Source organism: Poeciliopsis prolifica, unplaced genomic scaffold (assembly GCF_027474105.1).
Source record: "Poeciliopsis prolifica strain line A6 unplaced genomic scaffold, Auburn_PproV2 SCAFFOLD026, whole genome shotgun sequence".
In the NCBI taxonomy this organism is placed as follows: domain Eukaryota; kingdom Metazoa; phylum Chordata; class Actinopteri; order Cyprinodontiformes; family Poeciliidae; genus Poeciliopsis; species Poeciliopsis prolifica.
In genome coordinates, this window is record NW_026562401.1 from 6,939,106 (window position 1) to 6,957,831 (window position 18,726).

Genomic DNA, 18,726 nt, shown 5'->3' on the forward strand with positions numbered 1-18,726 from the left:
TACATTAAATAAATACTGTATACGTTGCATTTATTTGTCTTATGGTTACATCTTTTTAGTCTTGTCAATGTGTTTGTTTTAATTCCTCCAGCCTATTTTGTTTACATTTATCTCTGGTGTTTTCTTATTGTGTCTCTATGTTGCCTTGTGATGGATACACACACACACACACACACACACACACACACACACACACACACACACACAGACAGATATATATATATATATATATATATATATATATATATATATATATATATATATATATATATATATATATATATATATATATATATATATATTTTTTTTTTTTTTCTTTTTGTTATGGCCCTAATCCTTTTCCGTAGATAATAATCTTCCATTCCGTTCTAAAAACTCAATTTCCCATGAACCATTACAGTCCTTACGTCGTTGAGCGTCAACTCCCCAGTCCCCCCACCATCACTGTTCTACAGAGGAAGAAAGGGGGAGACGGGAAACCTATACTGAACGCTGTAAGTGTAATTTTTAAAAAATTATATCAAATATTACAACACGCACACATATGGCAGTGTGTCCGCCCGTGTTGCTGCTCTAAACATTCAACTGTGCCCTCGGCTCTAGTTCACACAAATATGAGCGGCAGCGGGCGGGCCAGGACCAGCTCATTCGCTGAGCCTCCCGGAGCTCCCGGATCTGCTGCAGCCGGTGCCGTATCGGCGGTGGCCGGCGGAAGCTCGACAGGAAAAACTGGGGCTTCACAAGCCAGTGGAAGCGGCTCGACGAGCTTTGGAAATTTGAAACTGCCCAGTAAGTTTTGTACTCACATTTATATGACCAGTGCGTCATACGTGATATTATGGGCATCGGAGGAATGTATTCTATGAAAAGAAAGGCGCAAAGTAAATTTGATGTCGACTGTTGCTGGAGAGCTAAACATAGCAGTTAGCCGGATAGCCTTGTTTTTCACAGAGGTAGCGCAGCGATCAACGGCTTTCATCTGCTAGCAATGTCGTTAGCTTTTGCTGGCGAAAAGCTTAAACTAGTCACAGCTCAACGTTAACAAAAAAATAAATATTTTTAAACTGCCCAACAGTTCTTGGCCATTTGTATGTGAGGGATGGAAGAAGCCCAAGCTGAGAACACCATATTTTCTGCTATTTATATCAGAGGTGGGTGCTAGCTAACTTGCTAACGTTTGGAAAAAGTGTTGGGAAAATTAATCTAGACTTAAGTTTTTCGTCGTCTTGAAATCTGGCTAATCTAATGGATGCGTTTTCTCACACCGATATTTTATCAGTACTAGATGGTTCACACGTCTTAACAGAAAATATGGTTGCATGTTGGCGGAATGTTCCCAAGGAGGATTAAATGCTGTTCAGATGATCCGAAGATCATTTATGTTTTCGAAAAATTAAGACCGTGACAGCATTTTAAAAGCTGATGGATGCATTTCTTCTATTAAAATCATAGATTAAATGTTGGTCTTCTAATATATATATGTACATATTGCAATCAGTCTTTTATTGCTCGGTCAGTTTGTTCACTTGAAACAAATACTGAATTTTTAACATTCATATTCAATATAGTAATTGAATCTGTAATTGAGATTAAATTTGTTTCCAATTTCAGATGGAAACTTTACCAAATGCAGGCTAATTAGACATGCTGTGTCAGATCATCTGACAGTTACTTTACATTATTAAACTAATTTTTTATTTGAGAGGGAATCTCATTTACTGCATCTGAATTTTATCACAGACCTTTGGTAATTTACCTACACGAATGGGGGAAAAAAACAAAAAGTACTACGGATAATATTCTATATGTATTCACTTTATGTTTTTGACAGGAATTGTCAAAATTGCATCTCATAATTGCAAATACAAGCTATCTTACAGGAGAAAACAGTGATGTGATCATAACTTGAACAATTAGAGCACAAACGGCAGCCACAAAGAACTGTATGTTGAAGAAAAAACTAATTTAATCTGAAAGAGCAATAAAATAACTTAAGTGATATCATTGTTGGTTCGAGGTGACAAAATGGCAAAAAAATGTATTATCTAATAAAGTTAAATGTTATAAAAAAAATTAACCTGCAAATGTTTTGTTTTTTTCTTTTCAGTACTTAGATTAAATCTCAGTTAATTACGGTTTACAAAGTTTTTACACCTTAAACCATTTACTGGCTAATGAAGTTAATTTTATATGTACTTGAAAACATTAACAGACTATTGTTGATGATCTACTCCTTCTGAGGTAAAATTATATTGTGGGCGTGTTTGTTATCAACATGAATTACTGAAAGTGCAACCAGCAATAGCAAATGAAAAGGTGATTTCTAGGTGGATGGTGCAGCGAGTAGTGTAATCACGTGTCAAGCTAGTGGAGAACTAAAAGCAACAGCAGACTTGCTGATTGAAACATATTTAATATGAATATAACACAGTTCTGATTATCTTCTTTGAAAATGTCTAAAATAATCCCTAGGTTTGTAGCTCTGTTCATATAGTATTGTTTAAGCCCAACAATTTTAGTTCGAGCAACAGCAAAAAAAAAAAAAATGTATTGCAGAGTAAATATAGTTAGACATGATGTGAAAATATTATTCAAAAGGGTGAGATGCACTGCTGTATCAGTGGAATGTTTTTTTTTTTTTTTTCTGTGAATTTGTTGTAAAGCAGAACTATCACTTAACTCTCAGCATTGGTAGTACTGCTACTAGTAGTTTATTGATTTCCTCTGTTTTTAATAGAATAAAAGTGACCTTTTATTTTCCCTTGGGAGAAATTCAGGTACATCGCCAACAAATATACCTGCATGAATAAAATCATGCAGTTTCCACACAAAGGTAAAATAAATAAGACTGTCCAAAAGATGAACATAAATTCACATGAAAACAAATTATTATTCAGAGCTTTCAAAACAAATAAAATACAGTAGTCAAAGGTGAACAATATGTTCACTAAAACCCTGAAAGAGAAAGATGAGATTTTATAATATTGTGCTGCCTTCATTCAGATAGTCAATGATGACGATAGTTATGTAAGCAAATTACATGAGCTCTCTGTTTAATTTCATTATCATCTGATGGAAGCCTGTACAGACCAAAAAGGTGTAAACTAATCCGTTTGTAAAAAGCATCTTATACACTTTGTAGAATTAACTGACCATGATTTAGGTATTTTTAGTATTTGTTCAAAAAACATATTGAATCATATTATCAGGATGACTAAAGTGAAATATTTTGGCTTTTAGATGTCCAAGTTTTTAATAATTGTAATACTCTGAAGCATGCACTCATTTTACATGACCCTATTAATTATTAAATGCTGAGTTTTTCATATTTTTATCAGTCAGCATTTCATTAATCAGTTTTCCATGTCTTTATCTTTTTTGGTAGGTTGTACAAACATACTTTTTTGTTCAGTTGCCTATCGTTACCATAGCTTTTAAAAATCAATTAAAATGTAGAAGTCCTCAATATGGCTACTAAATCATAGTACCTTATTTATCACGTAGCTACATGATTGACATTTTTTTAGTAGTCATTGCAAGCAGAACATTGGTGAGCCATAGCAGAATAACTTGTCTAAAATTGTTTGTCTTTTTGTCATCAGATCAGCTGCTGTGATCAGGCATGAAGTTGATCAGACTTCATAAAGTCTGCAGTGTGATCTGGTTACAGATTCTTTAAAGCCAGGTTCAGTGCTGAGGACAGGTATTAGACGACGTGAACTCATCGCTGCTCTGGTTTTTCGTTGTGACAGATGAGCTGAAACCTTCCATTTAACGCTCTTCAAACTAAAGATTAACTACAACCAATATCAAATAGGGTCAGATGTTTTCTGGAGAAGTCATGTAGTGTGACTGCTGAAGAACAGACTGGTTATCTTTTTGTTTTTTTCCCCTTGTTATTAGTGCATCCATTCTTGTCTCCTTTTTTCTTCCAGCTTTATATTGGCCCTTCACATCACAACTTGTTTCTCTGCACGATTTTTGAAATCTTTCAACTCATGTCAGACTTGCGCTGCGACTTGGAGCCTCCATTGATCAAACTTGATGTCTACTGCATCAAACTGTTGCTCCACTGGAGCAGGATCTTGAAAATTCAATGACTGAAACCCATTTCTGTGCCCCTTCAATCACTCCTGTACCATTTTTGCAGCACCTCACTTCATCCTGCAGAAAAGGGTCTGGACCCATTTTGTCATCAGTAATATTCAGGTTAGTTTAGGCGATTCACGTCCAAGTGATTTCCATGTAAGAGGCAGGCGCTTTGATTAAACATCGATTACATAGCAGTCGCCAGATGTAAGAAAGACATTTTTATTTTGAAACCAGATTTTACTTTTTAGGTAATTTTTATTGTTATTTTTCAATGTATTTAACACTTCCCTCTCCTTTTATCTTTAAAGGATGGGAGGTTTTTAGGTTTTAGTCTTGAAATCTGAATAACTTTGTTACAAGCTTATTTTGCCATTACCTTGTTCAAAAAGAACAGATTTTTTAAAATTGCTTTTATATTGATTAATACAAACATATATAAAACATTCACATACTTTTTCATGTGTTCAAGGCAACAAAAGTCAACCTGACCTATAGTTGCCTTAAACATTTACTTAAATACAAACTCAATTTGTCCAAGAAGCTTTTTCTATTTTCCTTAAAAAGACTGAATTTTATGTTGTTTCCAACTCTAAAGTCTCCCACTTTTATCCATGCTGGTATCATAAATAGTGAGCGCAGTGATGGGACCCTTATAAACCAGACTGGTGTTGTGAGTCACGACCAGTCCTCTTTGAAAACTTTCATCAGTTCAGCCTTTAACAGCGGTCTGACTCAGGGGCGGCCACATTAGTTTCTGACCGCCTGCTACTTTACATAAATCCAATCCCCGTAACTTCCATCTAATGTGGTATGTAGATTTCCTGTTTAGTGATGACAAAGCTCTAATATTTGCAATCACCCCTGAGGTACTTGATTCAGCAGAGGAAGAGATAAATCTTAGCAACATAATATGCAGAGTTAACAGCGTAGAAGTAAAGGGAAATTAATCAATTCATCTTGAGTTTGTTGTAATTTATTCTGCTGTGGATCAGTTAAGATGTTTTGTTCTGTTGAAAAGGCAAAAAAAACTTGTAGGTGAAGAAATTACAAAGCACTAATGACTTTAAAGTAATTTATCTATGTCTTCCTGTCGTTAATTCATCATCCAACACTGCCAGGTAAGGTACTAGAGGTCCACTAATGATAAAATATTAATAGTAATTTATCACACAACTGACAATCTTTTTATCAGCTTAAAAGTGTGCTGAAGTTTTTTTTTGTGCTTACAAACAACTCCCAAGTTAATTTATCATGAAGTACAAGTGTAATGAAAGTCACCCTGCTCATCCATTTTCTTGAACACGTCAGGTTAGAGAGCAGAGCTTCTCTCTGACAGCCGGGCAGAGCACTAATCTTTGCATTTATTATTCAAGACGCTATCATGCCACCGTTTCTTCATTTTTGATGTGCTCCCATTTAACTTAACATTTTTTAAGAGAAGTGGTGGCTGTGCTGAAACGCCACACAAAGGGCCCGTTGAGTGGAGCAGTGATAGTGCTGCGCAGGCCCCACACATTGACTTATCTAAGCGCTGCTCACCCGAGGGATCAGATCTAGGCTAATCATGTGGATATAACACAGGCTACTGGGAAGCTTTGGATAACTCTGCTATAAAAAGTTTAAATACGTAAAACCTAATAGTTGTGAAATTTCTTTTATCTAATCTCAGTCATAATCCAGTTTCGAATTTTTACTGGAGAGTATTTTAACTCTTTGGCTCTTATTTTAAAACAGAAATATAAAAGAAATGTGGAAGGGTCTTGTTAAGACAAGTGAACTGAGCAAGCCCAGAAAATGTTGTACCTCTGGGCGTGCTACTGTCCACGTAGTGTCATCACAGGCTCTGACAAGCCTGTTGGCAGTGGGCCTCTTAACTGCTGCTCCTTTCCTCCTGGTGTTTTTTTATTTTTATGTGGCTTTAAAAAAAAAAAAAATTATGGGTTTCTTTTTTTATCAAATCATTCCTGACCCAACACATGCACAGGCATAAAACGCCACACGGCTATTTGACTCTAACCGGAGCTGTCAGGAAGTGTTACATCTTCAGCATCTTCCTTTTGCCTGTTTTTGTCACGCAAGGTCAGACATGGGTCTGACCTTCTCTTGTTTTTAGAAGCATTACTGAGAAAAAAAGATTTGATGCAGTTGTAGTTTTGGGATTTTATGATGGATTTTGTCACGATGGTGTCTCAGGAAGGTGGTCATGCAGAGGTTGGATTTAGATTCGGTTCTGCATTAATGCTTGCCTTCGGACTGAAGGGTTTAGCCTCGTTTCACCCAGGTGAGCAAGTGGAGTGCTGCAGGAAGTATCACTACCTCATTATCATCCAGTGAAGTCTCTGGAGCCAACATGTAGGTTACAGCTATTAAATGAGATGCTAATCAAAAACTGTTCATTATCAGGTGCAGAAACACACGGACCTTTGGACAATTTAAAAATTTTCACTTTTGCTATATTAGATTAACAAACAACAATGTGTTTTATGGAAATTTTAAATGATAGGACAATATAAAGTAGTACACCAATGTAAAGTTAGAGGAAAATGATAGATATTTCCAGGATTGAGAAGCCCAAAGAAGAGTAGAATTAGGTTTTATCTATTAACTAATATTTGAATTTTTTCCCTTCAATTTTTAAACTGAAAAACAAAAAAATACATTTGATTTTATGTTGTTTTGTATTTAATTATTGTATTTTATCTTTGTCTTGCCACGTGACAACTTGATTTCCACATTTTATTATAAAGTATTTTGTGGACTTGCTACATATGCTACAAAAGGGCAGTTTCATTACTTTTTAGATTCCAGACATCTTTAAAAGCTTTAAATTTACGAAATAATTTTATCACTGAATGCACCACAAGTTCAAGATTCTTAAACAGTGCTGTAATGGATCTGCTTTTGCTACAGAATACTCCAGTCTATAAATAAAAATCCTTATGAGTCCAGCAGAAGAAAAAAAAAGATTAGGTTACAGCATTAGATTTGAGAGAAGAAAAGGTTTATTTTGGTCCAGGTGGCAAAAAGCTGTGAAAAGGCTCAATATCACAACATAAGGACAGTAAGTACCAGCATTTTTTGTTTCACAGCTTATGGAAATGACATATATTAGACCCTATTACTATGCAGGCAGTTAAGACTTCAAAAGAAAGGAAAGTATGCTCTCTCGTTTTACAGAAACTTCAAAAAGGTTAATAAAATATGGACAATTAAATGGAAACATTTTGAATTCCTGCAGTTTAAAAATCAAACACTTTGATGAATCATTGCAAAAGACTTGTTGCATCTTCCAACACGTCTTTTGGGGAATGCTTCTACCAGGCTGACTCATCTATAAACTGAACATTTTACCTCGAGCTCAAATTGAGAGAATCGAGACACAAATTTCTGCTGGACGTTCCTACTTCCAAGTTTTTTGCAGCCTCTAGAAAGGTTTTCTTCCCATGTTACTTTGTATGCTGCTCCATCAATCAATCTCCTCTTCTCCTCCTGTGGGAGAAGAACATCATCATCAATTAATTTTCATTTCCGTCACAATATGATTTAGGCATGCTAAGTCGTTTCTGTTGTGCTGTCCACAGGAGACAGCGGCAAAGTGACGACAGTGGTAGCCACCCCCGGCCAGGGCCCTGACCGCCCGCAGGAAGTGTCCTACACAGACATAAAGGTCATTGGAAATGGCTCCTTTGGCGTGGTCTACCAAGCTCGCCTCATCGACACGCAGGAGATGGTGGCAATTAAGAAAGTTCTCCAAGATAAAAGGTTTAAGGTAAAACAGAGGAGCTTTGATTTGCTTAGAGGACCACAAGAAAGTGTTTCCTGTCTCCTTAGCGTCCGTTTTATTTTTCTGTTATAGAATAGGGAGCTGCAGATTATGAGAAAGTTGGACCACTGCAACATTGTGAGGCTACGCTACTTCTTCTACTCGAGCGGAGAGAAGGTGTGTCTGTGTTAACTTCATGTTTTATGTTGAAAGAAATTTTTTGTTAGCAGGAGCATGCTCCCACGCCCAGACGATTAATGTTTCATGAATCACCGATGATTCATGTGCATGGTGAGGGCAAGGCGGTCGAAACAGTGCATTAATGTAGGCTTTTGTAGCCACTAGGTTTGACACTTTGTGTCTAGATTTCAAAGCTTGACTTTACAATGAACTTTGCAAAATGCATTCAAGCAGTTTATTTGGGTCAAAACCTTTCCTTAGATTAAGTTGTTTTTAGGTTCAAAGTTTATGTTGGTTTTAGCCCAGCATGGCATTGTGTTTTAAAACTTTTTTAAGATGAAAATATTTTTAGTAAGTATCTCGTGATCCAGTTTATAGTTCCACAATGCCAACCCTTGTTGGTGATACGTTTGTGTACTACTTTATTAAGAGTATTTTATTTGCTTGAATATAGTAAAATAATGCTATGTTGCTTAATTGTACGCCCAACTTTGAGCAGTCACTGGTGACTTAGATTTTATTGATGGTATTAGATTAATTTTTTTTGAACAGCAGCAGATACTTCCAGCATGTTTACTTAAACTAAACTATTAAAACTATTTTGTTTTGATATGACTCTATAATAAATCAGCTCTTAAACTTTTTATGCACAGCTTCATCTTGGTATTTCTGAAGCTAAAAAAAATAAATATATATGTAGTAATACTTTATTTATTTATTTTGCACTTTATGTATTTTGTTTCAAGGCAAAATACATGATTAGGAATTGGATGAATAAATATGTTAATATTAAAATTGTTGCTCAAATATAATGTTTCTTGAATCAATATGACTTGGACATTTATCCAAATGTGACAGGACTTATAATTCTGTACATTGGTGATGTTAAATAAAGGTTGGCGGTCAGACTCCTCATTCCCAGTCACATTCTGACTTGCATGTGTTTGAAGAGGAAATGCTGCTATAAAAACGCCCCCCTGTGCTTGGGTTGCAGATCTGGAAAAATACGTCTGGAGCGAAAAGAATGTAGTTTGTGACTTCACATCAAGAATGTCTGTTTGACAGTGACTTGAGATTGTTTTCTCCCTTGTAGTGAATCTTCTTTCTTTCACTTCTCTGCACCAGAAAGACGAGGTGTATTTGAATCTTGTGCTGGATTTTGTCCCGGAGACGGTGTACAGGGTGGCTCGGCACTTCAACAAGGCCAAGGCCATCGTTCCCATCATCTATGTTAAGGTGAGTCGAGGCTGAAATCATCCACATTGTGCTAAGAAGTTATCCCACCCCCATCTGCAAGCTTCAGCTATTTTTGTTATTTCAGAATAGTTCAGGTTCAGTTTAATAGCATTAAAATTGATCTCATTCTGATTTTTTTCAATTTAGAAAGTGGAAAACTAAATTACTGAAGCTTGCAATGTGTATTTTTCTCTGGTCTCTGTATCCTTTAAAAGTCTTACATTCATTTATCTAAAATTAAAATGCTTTTAACTTTATTTAGACAGTAAGTTGGTTATTAACATGTTAATCACTGTTCTTAATTTTTTGTTGGCAGGACTATTTAATGTCGTGTATTCAGTGTATTCGTTTCCTCACTGGACTTTTTTGTCTTGTATTCAGACATCATCATTGCTTTCTGTGACTAAATGGTGACTCACTGCTAACATATCATATCTAGTTGATAGCTTTTTTGCATCTTTAATGTGTAAGTGCAAATAAATCACCATTTGGCTGGACAAAGTTTTTACATTTATGTGAAGATATAGGGATTAAATTCTATTCATAATTATCTTAAATTTGAGTTGGTGAAACCTTGATTTTTTTTGCTCTGCATTTATCTGAAAACCAGTTTTAATGTGAGATTGTGTTACAATTTCTGCACAACATAAATATAGCAAAATGCGTTTCACAAAGAAACTGCTTCACAAGTTGAATCTAAGTATTTATTTACATCACTCTGACTGCAGCTTCAAATCCTGGCCTGGAAAATTACTCTTAAAAGTTCTTACTGCTTTCAAGTAGATTGTAGTTATTTTATTTATTTTTATTGTAAAATGGCATTTATCATAAATCCTGAATATTTGTTTCCTCTCTGCTCTCCTGAGGATATAATGAACCCATAAGTCTGTTTGCTGTCACAGTCAGCTCAGCAGGATAATGAAAGCAGAAAGAAAAGATGGAGCCAGGGGAGTTAATCGTTTGCAATACCCTTGGATTCCTGTTAAAACGCTGCTCATGTTGGTGTTTGTGTTTACTGCATATGAAACAGCAGAGAGGACATTATAGCTGTCTCATGGCCCATTTCCCCACCTCAGCCTGCTGCTCCCCTGAGGCGTCCACATGCACGCTGATCTCTCTGTCTTTTCTTCCCTGACGTCCTTTTCTTCCTGCTCAGACATATTTCCATCGTGTCACTGGCAGAGCCCTTTTCATTTTTTTTTCTTCTTCCCTCCCATGTTTTTACCATGTTTCCTTTTGTTTAGCTTCTCTTCCAAGCCCCTCTGCCCTCTCGTTAACAGCCGTCATTTCTCATCCCTCAGTCATCTTGTCCCCCATTATTTTATAATCCACTCGGCCTGCTGTCAAGGCACCCCGTGGGCAATAATGGCGGTAATTATGACGATGACAGCATCACCATTTGTCATGTTAAGACGCTTCCTGCGTACAATTCGCAGATGCAGCAGAAGATTGCCAACTTCATTGTATTGTCATATTTTAGATTTGAGGCTGACATCACCGACCTAGATGTGAGGACACATGTCAGAAGATTTAGACGGGGACGGTTGCACTTCTTCTGGGAGAATTTTCACCGCTGTGCTATTTCAGTGTAGAAATGTGTCACTGCAGGCTTCATCACAATCCACACAATGTTCACTTAAACCATTTTCATGTAGCCAAACATGGAAGAAGGGAATATTTGGTAGGTTGCTTATGAAACCTGTCAGCTGCCTTCCTTCATAACTGGATCATGTTGACACATACAGCTTAGCAGTGGCAACCACTAGAAAACAATTTTTTGGTTGTAAAATTTAAAAACAAAAACAATTTAGTTTCTACGTTTAGGGGATCATTCTAAGTAGTATTTTTATTTTTTTATTATTATTATTTACTGGCTCTTGTCTTTGGCCTGAGTAGGACACAGTATTGTTTTCTTTTCATTTTTGTTTAGTAATAAATTATATATTTTTAATCTAGTAGTTCAGATAACATTTTATTTATTTTTGTCAAATAAAAATTTAGTGGTACCTGAAAATAAGATTCTGCATGAAACAAGCAGTTTATACCCCGGCCTCCCATGATGACTCAGAAGTGTTTATATATTTGAGTGTGAAACAGCTTTTGTTTAACTGAAATGCTTCACCGGGACTGTAGCAGTGCAAACATTTGCGTTGACAGCTGAGTTGTTCCTGGCCTCCTGTGTAATGAGCGAAGGAGCGCTCACTCCAGGTAGCAGCCTGTCAGTGGGAGAGCACACAAACATGAGCATGTAGGCTCTCCTAAAACATGCTTTGTCTCCAGAGGCTGAGGCTCTGGGGAGCAAGAGAAGCAGGGATTTCTTCAGAGTGGGTCTCTTATATCTAACTGTTCAGAGGTTTAAAAAAACCCAAGCAGTCTTTTATAAGCAGTGCTCTATCAAGGCCTGTCAAGATAACAGATTTTGCTGGACGATAACTTGTCCCAGAAATGATGGTGCTAAATGATAGTATTGTTGCTTTGAAGCCATTTTTAATAAATACATTCATGATGGCGTAATGACGCACTGTTCATTCTTTCGACAACCAATAAACTGTAATTTTGGGAAAACATACTCCACACTGGAACTGAAAGGCATTTTATCTAAAATAAAACATGACAACCAAAAACAGTATACAAAAAGGAAATAAAGAGCTTATGTAACTGAAAACATAAATGTATTTCTAAGTCTATGTGACTAAAATGACCCTTCAAAAATATTAATCATCAGACTGGAACATAGAAAACTCATTTTATTTGATCATGCTATCAATTAATGGCTTACTGCGACAGGCTTCGGTGTAACAAGGTTTTAAGATTTAGTGTGTAAACCTTAAACTATCGTTTCACTGGACTTGTAAAACATTGAAAATGAGAAGAATTAATATTTTTCTTTTTCAAATATGTCAAAGCATGGTAATGTGATATTTGGGGTTATTTACTCATTTAAATATTTGGATTGCATAAATGTTTACTTTTGATGATTATGTACTGAAGTAAACTTGACAAATCTGCGCCGAAGAGTTAGTTTTCTTTGAAATCCCAACAGTTAATTTGTTTTTATTTTAATCCTCTTTTTTTAACATTTTTTATTTAAACACTGATATGGGAAAAGAAAATTGCATTTTTACTTGTTTTTTATAGAATTGGTGAGACTGCTTGTTTAACTGATTGTTCCTGTCTGTCCCTCTCAGGTGTACATGTACCAGCTGTTTCGCAGTCTGGCTTATATCCATTCCCAGGGCGTTTGTCACAGAGACATAAAGCCTCAGAACCTCCTGGTAGACCCAGAGACGGCCATCCTCAAACTTTGTGACTTTGGCAGGTTGGAAAGTTCTTTCTTGATTGCTGACTTTAACAAAACAATTTTGCAATCTCTGATTATCTTTTTTTTTCCCTCACTCTTCAAAAACTGTGCAGTGCAAAGCAGCTAGTTCGAGGGGAGCCGAATGTGTCCTATATTTGCTCACGGTACTACCGTGCCCCAGAGCTCATATTCGGTGCCACCGACTACACGTCCAACATTGACATCTGGTCGGCCGGCTGCGTGTTAGCAGAGCTGCTGCTGGGCCAGCCCATCTTCCCCGGGGACAGCGGTGTGGACCAGTTAGTAGAGATCATTAAGGTACCGGCGCTCCGATGTCATCTGGACAGAAAAACTACCAAACCTGTTGATAACATATTACGTTAACGTACCAGTAGTGGTAAAATGGTTTTTATTATTAAGACCTTTGTAATTCAGTTTAAATGGGTGTACAAATCACTTAGCTTAGAGCAAAGTAATGAGTTTTTAGGAACAGCAGATTTTTAATTGATGCTAATAACCTCAACTTAATAGAGTAGTTGAAAAATTAGGTTTTGACTTAAGGCATAAAAATACGGAGAGTGTTTGTTTTTGCTTTATAAAATAATTTAATATAGTACAAATGTTTGTGGAAACGGCAGCTGAGGAAATGGTTTATTCTCAAACCAGGGAGACAGATGTAGATCTGTCAATGCATATATTTACCTGGTTGTAAATCCAGGTCTTTCTATAACTTTCTTCAGCTCAAATTGGTGAACTAGGCGAGGACATTTTTCTCCTACATCTATAGACTTTATAACTCTCTTTCTGAGCAGATGGCTTTGTTTCATCATTCAATGTGTCCTTCCTCCTTCACTGCTATATTCCTCCAATCCTTCTTTTCCTCCTTGTCTTTCATTTGGTCTTTTTCTTACCTTGGTCATTCCTTCCTTCCTCCATGTTCTTCCTTTCTTTGTTTTACTTACATTTCTTTCCCTCATGTGTGTCCTCCCTTTCATGCTTGGTTTCCTTCCTTTTGTTACTTTCTTGTGTGCTTCCTTACTTACTTCCTGTTTCTTTTCTTCATTTTCTGTATGCACCATGAATCTGCTATTCATGGTGTTCTTTTGCAGTTTATATTTATATTTAGTAAGGATTTTGGAAAGTTGAGTTTGGAATTTGTACATGAAATATGCAGGAACCCTAAATTTGAATCATAAAACCATCATGGAAAAAAAGACATTTGCAAAAAACCAAACAAAAAAACCAACTACCAGTCAGGAGTCGAATGAGTCTATGAAGCTTTTCTGATTACCGTTTGTTACAATAAATAACAGATGTTTTGTCAACAATTGGACAATATATCTAATGCACTTTATAAATGGAAACCTTAATATTAATTTTTTGTAATGATCTTGATTGGTAACGAGTAATTTTCCATCATTTCAGGTTTTGGGGACGCCGACGAGGGAGCAGATCCGGGAGATGAACCCTAACTACACAGAGTTTAAATTCCCACAGATCAAAGCACATCCTTGGACAAAGGTTTGTTCTATTTAGTTTTTCTCCTGACTTTACACATTTAAACTTTTAAATCTCTGCCTATCCCCCCTCCCAAATTTCCAGTTGCTCATACCCAATCTTCTCTTGACGTGTTTTTATCCGTACACTGACGCTGACTTCCTCTCCTCTCAGGTGTTTAAGCCTCGCACGCCACCAGAGGCCATCGCCCTCTGTTCCCGCCTGCTGGAATACACCCCCGTTTCGAGACTGTCTCCTCTGGAAGCTTGTGCGCATGCCTTCTTTGATGAGCTGCGTCAGCCCAACACCCGCCTGCCCAGCGGACGGGACCTGCCGCCCCTTTTCAACTTCAGTCCTGTCGGTCAGTTCATTTCTGGCTTCTGCGTTTAACCTTTAGCGATTTAGACTCACGTCTAGCTGCCATCATAAGTTAGCAGCTGTGGTGACTGTTTTATCTGTAATTGACAATTTGTTCCTCTGTGCTTTCAGAGCTGTCCATTCAGCCCCAGTTGAACTCCACACTCATTCCTCCTCACGCTCGTGCACAGACATCGCCTGCCTCACACGGTACAGTTGTCCGCTTTGCTTATGCTTTCTATTTTGGTCCAACTGTATTTGTTTCTGTTTGAAGTAAAATCAAGCATGGATAGATGTGACTGTTAACAGAAGCTCAGATGTCAAAGGTTTAGATCTTCCTATCAGCATAATGAAAGTCATTAATTTTGGCCTTTTAATGAGTCATTTGAATGATTTTCCAGGGTGGAGTTAGAAAAAAAAATAACTTGAATTATTGTCAAAAGCAAGGACTGGACTCAAAACTAAAAAATTAATTATAAAAAACCTTCTTTGTCCGTAATGTGGCTGAGTTTCGTTCAAATTATTGTTAAAAGAAAAAATAGTAATCTCCTATTACGCACTTTTTGCTATTATTAATCGGTTAATCAAAAAATAATCAACAAATCAGCCCTGCACTGTATTGATATGTCAGGCAGAAAGAACTGATATGTTTTCACATGTTGATGGAAATATATATTTTTTAGTCTCAGATTCATCCTTTTGCTAGAAATGATCACTCTACACAAAATAAGTTCTGTTACGGCTTTTTAAGCAATGACATGTTTTCTTATTCAAAAAAGAATTGTTTTTTAACGCATTTCTAATATTGTATAAAACGGCTTTAATGAAAATATGCATAATGTGCCAATTTTATAATCCTCAATTGAATTATTTTAATGAATCACTAACGTGCCAAACGCTTGTGAAATGATGTAAATCATTCTGCAAAATGCAACAAAGGATGTTTGTTGCATCTTTATTTCACCCTGAAAATAGAAAAAGCTCCTTCTGCTTCAAATTAATGACTTTACTGGCAGAGAGGAGAGGATGTGAACTGACTGCAGCATGTTTGAAATCTGACCTGTGAATAGTAACTCTGTCTTTTCTCCTGCAGAGGGCAGCATGTCGGACAGTACCGCCCAGCCCAGCTCAGCACCCGGATCCATCAACAACAGCACCTGAGCATCCATCCCACTATCACAAATTTCAGTTTCGTCTTTCCCAATTATTTCTTCCCCTCCCATCCCTACATCCTTTTTTTCTTTCCCCTGCTCCTCTCCCTCTAAAAGCTTCGTCCAGGCTCCAACCTTTAAAATAGAAAGAGATAACCAAACTCACTCAACTTAAACGCTCTGCATTTGTATCTTTTCCAAAACTATTCCAGTAGAAAGCGGCTGCTGCGGTCGCTCGCTTCATGAAGCTTTGGGTTGTTTTATCGGTGTTTTTGTAGCTGCCCTTTGGTTTAATGGAAGCTGCAATTCAAATGGACGGATAAAAAGTCAAAGTCGGTAGGATAAGAAGAAGTCCTCTACACATTCTGGGATTTCTGTATTAAAATCAACAGCTGACTTTTATTATTATTTTTTTTATGTATTTAATTTGCATTAAAATATTTTAGAAGTGGCCACTGATTTGCCTTTTGATTGGCTTTGGAGTTGAGATGACGAGGAGTATTTACAGCTTGATTTTTGACAATCATCCCAACCAGAGCTCAGCATTTATAGAAGATCATCTTCTGTTGCTTTCTAAAAATGTCCAAATAGTTATTTTAACATTGTGGTCTCTCGCCGGAGAAACCTTTTAAATGAGAGCTGGTTTTAATTGGTAGTACAGAAACAGAGCACCACGGCTGTTTACCGTTTTGTTTTTGTGCTTTGGCTCCTTAAACGGCCTTTTTCCGTAAGGAGGAGGAAGCGTGTTTGAGCAGATTTTACGCTGCTTCAGGTTTGTTGTTTATAAGCTTTGTTTGTCAAGCTGGAAAAGCCGAGTGGTTGGTGTTGATTCTCCGTAAGTATTGCACATCTCCAGGCGGGAGTGGAAGGAAGCAAAGGGGCCAGTTTTTATCGTCACACAGAGGAGCGAGCGCCTCTGCTGCGGGGCTCCAGTCGCATCTAAAACACGAGCCTCGGCGCCTGCCACGCGTCGGGGCGCAGCGCCGCGTTAATTATGTTGCTGTACAGTGTTGCGTCTCACATCGGCTCGATTATGTTAAAAGACTGACATCAGGTGCAGGGGGCCGCTCATATCATGTTGCTTTTTGAATGCATTGCTAAGCTAACAGTCCGCTGTCAGTACAAGATGGGTTTTCTTTCGGAAAAAGAAAAAGAACAAAAAAAAAAATCCAAACGTAGACGTGCATGTTCAGTTCAAGCTGACCCGACTGATATGTTATAATCTGACCAGATGTTATGCTCAAACCCCTGGAAAAAGCAGACAGCTTTCGGAGCCTACCCCCTTCCATTCCTCCTCTTCCTCCCACTTTCCCCTCCTTTTTTTCACAGCTGAACTGTAAATATATCAAGTACCTTTTATTTTGTTATTTTTTGTTATTATTGTTATTATATTGTTGTTCTTGTAATTTTCTTTTCTGTAGTAGACCGGCCCAGCAGCAGCAGCCGGACTGTTTATCCTCAGTCGCAGTCTGTAAATACAGTTTCATTTCAGTCCCTTGTTCAGAAAGGGGAGAAAAACAGAACAAAATGTTTCATTTTTATTCTCTCTCTCCCTCCATTCCTCACCTCCACTTTCCCTCGTCCTCCATTAATGTTGTCAAGACTGTTTTATTTATTGTATTGTTTTTAGGGGAGGGTTGGGGACTTTCTCATTGGATTTTTATTTTTCAAATCCAAGTTGGTTCTGTCAGATGCAAAATAATTTCACATCCAAGATACTGTACTCATTTACGGTCCTGTATGTATGCAGGTGCACATGCAAACCGATTCTGGTTTTCCATTAAACTTCAATGTGAAGGGAATGTTACAAGCCTCTGTATACGTGGGGCCCGTACGTGTGTGTCTGTGTTTTAGGGAGTGGATGTGGGCACAAATCACATTGTGTGTGTGTGTGTATGTATGTGTGTGTGTGGAGGAAAAGGGAAAAGCTAATCAATATAGTTGACAAATATCATCTCCTTTGTCTGACTGTGAGCTATTTTTGCTTTCTGTGTGTAAAAGTTTTGACCCGTCAGTCTAGTTTGTAATCTTTACAGATGGAAAGTTGGAGCAGGGAACGTGTGTGTTTGTGTGTGTGCAGCACGTCGGCGAACCATCAACATTCTCCTACATGAAGAGCTAGCTAATCATGTTTTCTTTTAATCCCCCCGCAATTTCCTGAGATGTGACACTTTATTTGCAGTGACCCTTTTATTGCCCCTTTTTTAAGAGGGTAACATTATCATTATCGGGGACAGTGCAGTTTGATAAAGGAGATGATGATGATGATGATGAAAAGTGAGGGATGAAGGGAGAGAGACAGTTTTTGTTTGTTGGTATAAATAATTAAACTCATTAATAAAGTGATGAAACTGTCTCTGCTTCACATTCATGACTGACTGGCTTCTGAAATACAGTCATGGCAGAGGATGCACGATGTAAGAACACAAAGAAGTGCCAAATTGCCTTTAATTACATGGGGGGCACATTTTTATTTAGGGATTTTTGTGATCCATTTAAATAATTTGGAACGAGTTCTTCAGCTGCAGAAGTTTAAATTTGTTGTGGATAGTCACAGTTAAAAAGATGCGTTACTTATCTTGTTTCTTTTTAAGAAATGTAAATATTTTGAAGTCCAATTCATTTTTTGTTCATCTGTGGGAAATAGTGAGTTCATTGGACTTTTACGCAAATAGAAGATACTAAAATGTGTTATTTGTCTTAATGTGAGACACCTTATGTCTTAAATTAGGAGTCTGCAATAGTGCATATATTTCAAGAGCCTCGTGTGACACTTCAGGCCATCTCAAAAATTTAATAATGACTCTGGGAAAAACTGATTTAAATATAAAAGTAATTCAATACATTTTAGCTGATTTTTTGGGGGGGGGGAGTAATTTTTTACATTGCAGCTTAACAGCTATTCTTCAGGAATCATGCCGATGACTGGGACTCGTCCAGTAAAGATGAAGTGTGTGACTAATAGTTGTCATGTGGATAAGTTCACACACCTGAGCTGTGGATCCTGGCAGCTCCTCCAGACTTCCCATAGGCCTCTTGGCTGCTTGTATTATAAATGTTCCCTTTGCACCAGACCGTTCAGGTGGATGGCCATATTGGTAAGTCGTGCCTTACTCTTCAAAGCTGCTCTGTAACCCAAACCTATTTAA

General features: G+C 37.3%; 1 protein-coding gene across 1 annotated transcript; it reads left to right on the forward strand.

Annotated features, from left to right (window-relative positions):
• Positions 1–422: 422 nt before the first annotated feature.
• On the forward strand, positions 423–17,933 carry gsk3ab (glycogen synthase kinase 3 alpha b). The gene is made up of 11 exons (XM_055048144.1): positions 423–494; positions 604–789; positions 7,674–7,861; positions 7,949–8,032; positions 9,161–9,271; positions 12,460–12,590; positions 12,686–12,890; positions 13,998–14,093; positions 14,244–14,430; positions 14,559–14,636; positions 15,520–17,933. The coding sequence occupies exons 2-11, from the start codon at positions 615–617 to the stop codon at positions 15,585–15,587; spliced, it is 1,323 nt and encodes a 440-aa protein (XP_054904119.1). The 5' UTR covers positions 423–494; positions 604–614; the 3' UTR covers positions 15,588–17,933.
• Positions 17,934–18,726: the final 793 nt, after the last annotated feature.